The 10,268-nt window shown below is 32.3% G+C and overlaps 1 protein-coding gene across 1 annotated transcript; it reads right to left on the minus strand.

The window, feature by feature from the left end:
* Positions 1-1,808: 1,808 nt before the first annotated feature.
* Positions 1,809-3,897, minus strand: LOC101265155 (histidine decarboxylase-like). The gene is made up of 5 exons (XM_004245232.4): positions 3,772-3,897; positions 3,156-3,637; positions 2,864-3,057; positions 2,620-2,756; positions 1,809-2,530 (listed from the first exon to the last, which is right to left on the minus strand). The coding sequence occupies exons 1-5, from the start codon at positions 3,793-3,795 to the stop codon at positions 1,937-1,939; spliced, it is 1,431 nt and encodes a 476-aa protein (XP_004245280.3). The 5' UTR covers positions 3,796-3,897; the 3' UTR covers positions 1,809-1,936.
* Between the last annotated feature and the right edge of the window lie 6,371 nt (positions 3,898-10,268).

Genomic DNA, 10,268 nt, shown 5'->3' on the forward strand with positions numbered 1-10,268 from the left:
TTTGACCTAAAAGTCATTTTCGATATCCTCCGTCATATATATTTTTACGAAAAAGGACAAATATGCCCCCGAACTATCGTAAATGGTATGCAGATACCCTCCGTCATACTTTTAGGGCATTGATGTCCCTGCCGTCCAAAAACTAAAACATATATGTCCTTCACTCTAACGGAAGACTAAATAGAGACACCGCGTGGCGTTATCTTATCTGTCGATAAATGTTGGATCGGTGGATAAGATTATGACACGTGTATGTCTGTCACATGTATGTCCATTATATAAAGGGTATATATGCTCTAGTTTTTTATGTTAGGGACACCAATGTTCTAAAAGTATCACGGAGGGTATTTACATACCATTTACGATTGTTCAGGGGTATATTTGTCCTTTATCCCTTTTATTAATAACATACATAAAAATTCTCTATAAGAATGACTACAAGCAAGGGAAGCTAGGTCTTAATTTACCAATCCTAATGTGGTACCTAACATCTACTAAATAACAACCATGAAGAAGATATGAGCCACAGAGAACGTAACTAGATATTCTATGATCATCACAAAATTTATTAAACACTCTATGATGATATTACAAGTGAGGATTCTTAAGTAATGAAAAATCATAAAAGCTAAGGATAAAGTTGAGTTATCAACATCAAACTTCCTTTTACAAATGTATAAAATAAAAAAGATAGTTTGACCCTCTAAAGGAACTTGTAGTATGTTTCTTTGGTCTTCTTCTTCAAATTTGTTCATTAATATATACGTGATAGTTCATCACTTCTTGATTTTATTGGATCTTGTTGAAGTTATTGACTCTATCATATGATTTTATTTCTTAGTCGCATAGGTAGGTGTCTTGGAACAAACTTTGTCACTTTACCATCCCAACTATGCTTCCTTTCATGCTTTGTTTTGTTGTAGCTTTGTTGCCTAGGAGAGATATCAGCATTCCTAGCTGTATTTGCAAAACAATAATCCAACATTTGCTCTTCCTCTTCCTTACCTTCCTCAGAAATGTCCTCAGCAAATTTATTTGGGAACAAAGTACTACTATATACCACCAACTTGAAGTTGTTTGTTAGAGTTAATAGGTGTAAGAGAAACCATTTTTTCAATATTAGAACTCACCAAATGATCATTTAAGATTGCGATAACATTTGTTGATGATGACAAACCTTGTCGGGGAGTTACTAACTTGGCGCTACTAGTCACAAAAGCATGAGCTGTTGGACTCAATTTCTTTTGCATAGGAGGGGAAGTGACTTGTTCTTGCTTTTCATCTGCTATATCTTTCCACCTCGGAGTACTTGTTGCGCCCGGTTGTTCCTTAAAAATAACTAATTTTTAACTTGAGATGAATTGATCTCATGCACAATACTATTCGTAAGAGCATCAAAAGTGTTAAAACACAAGACCTCGTTCAATGAGATTGATGTACCAGTTCCACTCCTTTACCTGTACTCTCTATCAGCTCCAATTCTTTTATCTCCAAATCTACACCCATTAACATTTATTTTTATCCAACATTATGAGCTAGAGTTAAAATTTTATAATTTTGCTGTCAATATACAATACTTTTATATGAAACACTATATTTTTGCATTTACCCATTTGATATGACTAGAGATACTACATTTCATTCTAGTGATAGAGATTTTATTAGTCCCTCCATATTTTAATTGCAAGCGCATCTAGTTTTCCACAATATCCAACAAGTAGTAGTAATAATAATAATAATAATAATAATAATAATAATAATAATAATAATAATCTTTTTAATAATTAAAGAATGCAACTTGTGAAAACTTTATAATTTAAAAAATGTTTCATGTATATTATTCAATTTCAATGGTTCTAACAAATGAAAGAAATAATAAGGGTTACAAAAATGCCATCTCAATGGAAAACATACTAACGGCAACAAATGTCATCTCTCATTTCTTTGCCTTCTCAGGAGTAATGTAGTCAATCTTATGGTAAGAGCATGCACAATTTTGAGCACCAATATCCTCTCCAACACAAGGAGGATAGGTCTTTCCATTTTGATACCATACTTTTCTTTGTTGCACTAATTCACTCATGAAGTTGTCAAGCATTTCTCGTGTGATGCCTGGCATAACAATAACATGTGCCATATCCTTGACACATGAGAGTTGCCAACGACGAACAAATTCATGATCACGAGGCCTTTCAAGTACAACTATGATGCTAAGCTCATTCAACATAACACTTATCCCTTCTTTTTGAAGACGATCTTTCAAATATTTAGCATTGTCGAGACATCTTTTGACATCCTTTTGCAAGCCAAGTTGACCTTTTGCGCTCAAGCTATACCATAAGAAAATTGGAGTCAAACCGTTACGGCTACCAGAAATAGTGGCATCGACAGAAGCAATGTACTCCACATTTGTTGAGAGATTATTGATGTAGCTTTTTCTTGTTATTTGGACACCACAAGGCATTGGGCATCCTAAGAACTTATGACCAGAAATTGTGACACTTCCAATTGGCTTCTTGAAACTAATCATCTGTTCAAATTTAAAAAGAATAATTAGATTGTCGCTTTGAGATTTACTAAAGATATTGTAATTAGAAGTAAGAAGCAATTGAAACTCACATTGTTTATAAAAGGGGTCATAAGACCACATAGTGCAGCATCACAGTGAATGTAAAACCTATCTTGTGAATAGCCACATTCTTTGAGTATTTCAAGAATTGTATCAACATCATCAATAGCACCTTTGAAGGTAGTTCCTATAGTTAAAAAAAAAACACCATCAAGGGAAAAGTCGTAAGATGACTAACTCCATAAAAGAGAAGAAATAAATAAAAAGGATAGAAGTTGGAGTAGGTATATTTACCAATTGTGACATTTATAATTGCTGGTTTGTCCTTATTTTGAAGCAACTTTGCTCTTAAATCTGAATAATCCATCTCTCCATTCACTGATGTGTTTATTGTTTCTGAATCCATTCTATACATTCTTGCAGCTTTGAAGACCGAGTAATGAGAATCTTTTGATGCATATAATATTCCATCAGGAAGTAGCTCTCTCCTACATAAGTAATGTTAAGAAATTAAAGAGCACTGAAACAATAAGAGAAGTTATTATGATATATACTCGAGTCAATATATATATATACATGAACTTACCCTAACAAAATACCATGGAGATTGCCTTCGGTGCCACCATTGGTAACATATCCCCAGTATTGATCCTTTTCAATTTCCCAAAGTTGTGCAAACCAATCCAAAACAGTCACTTCAAAGTCTTTAGAATGGAAATCGACAGTGTTTTGTAGGAAAGGATCACCACAATTGTTTAGGTGAAACTGTAAAAGTGGTGCTAAAGATGCATAGTGATCATAACATATGTTGACTGGATAACCTAAATGATAATTGACTCGTCGCGTAAGTGTGTCCAAATAATTGACCAAGATAGTGTCCAAAGAGGGACCATCATTGTTCAAAGCAGGCTCCATGACTTCAAGTTGTAAGTTCTTCCTTGGGCCTGCACCTGATTGTTCCACCTTCTGTTTTTTGTTGTCCACATTTGGAAACAATCTTCGCCGCGCTAAACTTCTAGGTGTCATCGCTGCTAAACTTCTGGGTGTCATGGGTGATGGCTCAAAATCCTGTCAAATATCATAGTTCAATTAAAGATATAATTAAGTAAATTAAAAATATATTTTGTGATCTAATGAGGATGTCTGAGAGATAATATACAACAATATTGTGCATGTAACTAGCTAAGATGAAGAGTACATACCATTTCAAGTGAAAGGCTATCCATTCTCGTGAAATTCAAATTTATATTTTTATAGTATGTTTTCTGTTTGCTTAGAATAAAGCAGAAGTATTTATATTGTTGAGTGCATTTTGTTGATATGTCTTGCATACTTATATATAGGATTATAGGTCTTATCGTGCATGCACCAACTACTCCTTTAATTTCCTCTCTTTTTCTTTCAATTGTGTGTCCCACTTGTTTTTTCTACAGTTCTATTAAGTATATTATATATGTCGCAAATGATGAACTTTTCACATGTGCGATTTTGACCAAGACATTCTTAGAAGGTGACAATTCAACCTACCAGCCAATATTATGAATGATGGGACGGTGAGATTAATAATAACACAAATTCAAATAAACTAAACATGCAAATATACTATAGTCACAAATTAAACGCGGGGAGTAAAAAAAAAAAAGCATACTAAAGACGTATAAAATAATATGTTGGATTATTACTTTTACAATTTAATCATCTACGTTCTATTTTAGCCCTTATTTTTCTGATAATTACTAAACCTCATTAACCTTTGCCATATTACTGTATGTATTATGTAAAAAATACTTAAAATAATGTTCATGTTTAAATATACTTAAATATAACTTCAAAAAAACGAAATGTCAATTGGAGAACACATTATAAGTTGTTTCAAATTTGAAACACAAATTTTAAGTTGAACTTAGAACTTTTATGATCAAACACTGATTTTCAAATAAAGTAAAAATACAAAACATTCGAAAAAAATATTCCCACGGTCCTTTTTTACCTGTCCTATTTTGACTTTTAGTTATTTATTTTTACTTGTTATTTTTGACATATCAAGAAAATAACACTTTCTTTGTCCTTAATTATTTGTTCACATTTCCTTTTTTAATTGTCTCTAATTACTTGTCAATTTTGACAAATCAAGAAAGGACAATTAATTAATAAGCGCATTATATTAATTATTTATTTTTTAATAAATATGTCAATTTAAAATTAGACAAACAAGAATAGAGAAAATATTATACCCTCAATTTATTTGGAAAGTTATACTTTTTGGAAAAGGTAGAACCTTTGTAATGAATAAGTAAATAGGACAAATAATGAATAATTCTTTATAGTCAAACGAGGACTAATGTATTTTGCATTCACTATGATGCTACTGATTCTGTCTGAATCCAAGAAAGTGTAATGTACGTAGCCTAATTCACTCCACCAAATGTCAATAATTAGGAACCAAAATAGTTGGAGCTTTTTCAAAGACACAACAAGTCAACCTTTCAATTGGTCTACTTTTAACACTGTTCACAACAATTATAATTTTTAAAATGTTATTACAAATATAAATGTGTTACTAATAACATGTTAAATACTATGAAAACTTTTTTATTCTGTCCCAACTTAAATTTGAATTTTTTTTTATTGAATTAAGGTTTAGCTTCTAGATTTAATTTTTAATTATTTTGGATTTCAGACTTGTGATTAATTATATTTGAAATATTCTTTTTTATTTTTGTAGTGAACTTATATTTAGCCCCATCAGTTAGACGCTCAACCATATGGAAAATGCCAAGTCCAATAAAATTTTTGTTAGCCTAATCATTTCAAAATCAATCAACTTTAATTGAGAATTTAGATATAGACTAACAAATCATTTCAAAATCAATCAATTTTAATTTAGAATTTAGATATAGACTAACAAATCATTTCAAAATCAATCAACTTTAATTGAAAATTTAGATATAGACTAACAAATCATTTCAAAATCAATCAATTTTAATTTAGAATTTAGATATAGACTATCCACTTGGCCTTTCTCCGTGATCATCTCAATAGAACTCTATATATGCCGCTAAACAAAAATAATCTTTAACCTAATGACGATAAATTCACACATTAATAAAGAGTGATAAAGTATTTATCGACATTACTTAGCTATTATAGATTTAATATCATTATAAGTTTTAGAATATTTAATAATAGTTAAATTATTATTGTTAATTAATTACCGTTAAAAATATTTTTGATGAAGTGAAGGGTGGAACCTAATTCTAACTATTATTGCTGAACGCTTGCTAATTCAAACAACTGAAATTTCCAAACTTAATAAAGATGGATATTACAATGTACGAGGTTAAAGTATGCTAGAATTTGAAAACAGAGAGCATTAAAGATTTTATAAGAGGCAAATGTTGTATTTTGCATTATACAATATTCTTTTAAGTTATGTATCGTTTCTTTAAAGAATTTATGCCTCACTAGACATAAATTTAATTTCTAAAGACAAAAATTAAAGATCAGTCCATAATAATGAAAATTTCTTAGTTAAAAAAAGAAAAAATCAGTCCATATGGAAAACAAATAGTTTAATTAAATGGAATTGAATTAAGCTTTTAAGCTTACCAAACGATCTCACTCTAAACGAATGAACGTGGAATCATGAAGAGTAAAGACTATGCATTTTTCTCCATATAATATGCTAGTTACATGTTATGTAATTTTTCTGGAATTGTCCGTGTTTGATCCACTCACTATTTATATTAAGCAAAACTTAATTTAAACATACTACCACTATAGTCTACACTCTATAGACAGCAAAACAAATTATTACTTTCTTTTTTCTTACAACATTCTAACTTTTAAGTATGTCAGCATCATATATTATTACAAGCAAGAAGCTCAAAACTTAAAAGTTGAATTACTATTTTGTCTCTCTAAAAAATTATAACATTTATAATTTTCATATATATAATCTTCTTAATTTCATTCCATAATCTTGACCTTTCAAATTTCTAACACAAATGTAAATAAAAATAAAAATGAGTAATTATTCCTTATAGACAAGAAATTAAAATACATTCATGTATCTTTAAAATTAAATTTCATCTCTATCTTTTTTATATTTATTGTAACAATAATTCATGTGACTTTTCATGTTTTCATAATTTTGTTCTATAAATTTAACTTTTTCAAGAAAATCTTTTATTTACCACTCCTACAATTCTTGTGTGTAGAAACCCTAAACATGTGAAATAATGTCATAATTTGAGGTGAAAGTTGTGAGATCCCTTCTGCAGTCACGAGAATAGACAAGAATTTAATTACTGAAGCATCAGAGCTTGATGTGTTAGTTCTATACTTATTTGTAGTAAGAATTATAATAAGATTTTTTTGACTCTCTTCATATATAGTTGAATTCTTGTTTTATTAGCAAATTGCTCTAAATTCATATTTGTATTTTGTATGCTCAAATGTTCAGTTTCACTATAGAGACAAATAAAATGAAATGTCTAATTATCTTGCTCATCTGTACCTTTTCTTTTTTCTCTTTTTGCTTTGTACTTATAATTTTACATATACATTAATTTTCATCTTTAAGAATGAATGTGATAAAATAGGATGTTTAGTCTTTTCTTTTCTTTTTATGAAAAAAAAGGTGAAACATTAGATTAATGGTGGATAAGTTATGTATGAAGAGAAAATTAAATTTTATATAAAAATAGTAGTTATTCATAAATATTTTGATTTCAAAATATAAATAATAAGACTTTTTACATTTAAGTTTTAAATATTTATAGTTAACTAATTAGTTTGAAGTGTTTGTGGATAAAAATTTAATACAATATTTTAAACATATTCATTATAATTATCAGGAGATTCAAAAGGCAAAGTAAAAAAGTTGAAAGGTTTTGTTTTCCTTTCACTCAAAGTTAATCTTACACTATTTCTTCTAACATTATTCTACCAATAAAACGTAACTATCAAGAAATTTAATTTAAATAGTTGTTATTTTTCCTTTTTGCTTTACAAACTTATTTTTTGAATTATAAACGAAGTTTATTTTATTAATTTCTCATATTGTTATCTCGATGCATTCACTAGGAGGTCAGAAAATTGGAGTGTCACAATTAGTAGTAAAACAAAGTAAGAAATCTCAATTAGACATATTTTATTATTTATTAATATTATCTTTTAAGAAATAATACACTCATGAGTTACACGCGCAAAGCGCGTGCTCGGAAACTAGTATATATATATATATATGGACCAACAATATTTACGTGTATTCATGTAAACAGTGGAGGAGTTAGAATTTTATCTAAGGAGTGTCAATATATTAAGAAATAAAATCGCGTAGAAGCCAAGGAGTGTCAATATGTAATATATATATATATATATATATATATATATAAATTTTTTATTCTAGCTACATAATTTTCCGACGAAAGGGTGTCGGTCGACACCCCTTTTAACTATATGTGGCTCCGCCACTGATTGTACATCTCAGTAGTCAGTTCCCTTCATTCATAATCTTATTTGAATCGCAAATTAACAGTTACTCAAAGATCATAAAGAGTGTTAACTTTTTCATTGAAAAATGTTTCAGTTATATATGTTGTTGAATGCCTTGAATCAGGCCCTTAATTTTCTGTTGATTCTGTATGTTGGGCCCAAGCCTTTTAGGGCGTAGCTTAGCACTATATATAGACGCTATGTCAAACCCTATTCTGTAACTCTGTTTTTGCCTCTCCATAATAAAACTGCTCCCTCTCTTCCCGTGGACGTAGCCAATTTATTGGTGAACCACGTAAATCTGTTGTCTTATTTTTCTCGTTTATATATTTTCTCGTATTATCTCAAATTTCGCACAACAAATTGGTATCAGAGCCTCTCGGTTAATCGGTGTTCTTGGAGAATTCGAGATGTCTGCTTTGAACGTGAAAATCGACAAATTCACAGGGAGGAACAGTTTCAGTTTATGGCAGATCAAGATGCGGGCTTTGTTGAAACAGCAAGGCTTCTGGGCGTCGTTGTCGAAAGACAAGAACGCCGTTGTTACTCCTGAGATGGAGATTCTGGAGGAAAAGGCGCACTCGACAATCATGCTGTGTCTCGCGGATGACGTCATCACGGAGGTCTCGGATGAAGAGACTGCTGCTGGTCTGTGGTTGAAGCTGGAGAGTTTGTACATGACAAAATCTCTAACCAACAAGCTGCTTCTGAAACAACGTCTATTCGGTTTACGAATGGCTGAAGGTACACAACTCAGGGAACACTTCGAGCAATTGAATACTTTGTTATTAGAATTGCGTAATATCGATGTGAAGATCGAGGATGAAGATGCTGCCCTGATTCTGTTAGTATCTCTCCCAATGTCGTTTGAGAATTTTGTTCAATCGTTCATTGTTGGGAAAGATACTGTGTCACTGGAAGAAGTCAGATCGGCCCTTCATAGCAGGGAATTACGGCATAAGGCTAACGGCACAAGTACGGACATACAGCTTTCCGGTCTGTTCACCAGTAGCGGAAAGGGAAGGAAAAACGGCGGAAAGAAAAATAAGCCGATGTCGAAGGGTGCAAAGCCGGATGATGCTTGTAATTACTGCAAGGAGAAGGGACATTGGAAATTTGATTGTCCGAAGAAGAAGAAGCAATCGGAAAAACAATCAGTGTCTGCTGCTGTTGCTGAAGAAGACACCAATTCTGAAGAAGATATTGCCCTAGTTGCGGATGAGCACACTCATCATTCAGATGTGTGGGTTCTTGATTCTGGGGCATCCTATCACATCTGTCCTAGGAGAGAGTGGTTCACGACTTATGAGCAGGTAGACGGAGGCAGCATCTCGATGGCCAACAGTTCTGTCTGCAAGGTGGTTGGGACAGGCTCGATCAAGATAAGGACACATGACGGTAGCTTCTGCACATTGAACGAGGTCAGGCACGTTCCATTGATGATGAAAAATCTGATATCTCTCAGTCTTTTGGACAGCAAGGGATTCAGCTGGTCGGGAAAAGATGGAGTCTTGCGGGTCTGGAAGGGTTCAAATTTGATTCTGAAAGGTGTCATGCGTGGTACTTTGTATTTTCTACAAGGTTCCACGGTTACAGGTTCAGCCCATGTTGCATCGTCAGAATTTCACCAGAAGGATATGACTAAGTTATGGCACATGAGACTTGGTCATATGGGTGAAAGAGGGATGCAAATTCTGTCAAAGGAGGATTTACTTGCTGGTCATAAGGTTAAGAGCCTAGAGTTTTGTGAACATTGTGTTTTTGGAAAACTACATCGCAACAAGTTTCCAAAGGCCATTCATAGAACAAAAGGCACACTTGATTATATCCATTCTGATTGATGGGGTCCATGCCGTGTTGAGTCTTTGGGAGGCTGCAGATTTTTTGTGTCCATTATTGATGACTACTCAAGGATGACTTGGGTGTACATGATGAAGCATAAAAGTGAAGCCTTCCAGAAGTTCAAGGAGTGGAAAATTTTGATGGAAAATCAAACAGGGAAGAAGATCAAGAGGTTGCGAACTGATAATGGGCTGGAATTCTGTTGGTCTGAATTTGATCAATTCTGTAAGGATGAAGGGATTGCTCGACATCGTACAGTCAGAAATACACCACAGCAGAACGGTGTAGCTGAGCGGATGAATCAAACACTTCTGGAGAGAGCAAGGTGCATGCTCTCTAATGCTGGGCTAGATAGAAG

This window comes from Solanum lycopersicum, chromosome 8 (assembly GCF_036512215.1).
Source record: "Solanum lycopersicum chromosome 8, SLM_r2.1".
NCBI lineage: Eukaryota > Viridiplantae > Streptophyta > Magnoliopsida > Solanales > Solanaceae > Solanum > Solanum lycopersicum.

Excerpts from the sequence above, each read along its gene's own strand:
- LOC101265155 (XM_004245232.4), bottom strand. The coding sequence starts at position 3,795 with ATGGATAGCCTTTCACTTGAAATG. Across the intron at positions 3,638-3,771 it reads ATAGCCTTTCACTTGAAATG|GATTTTGAGCCATCACCCAT; the intron begins GTATGTACTCTT and ends GATATTTGACAG. Across the intron at positions 2,531-2,619 it reads TGACCCCTTTTATAAACAAT|ATGATTAGTTTCAAGAAGCC; the intron begins GTGAGTTTCAAT and ends AAATTTGAACAG.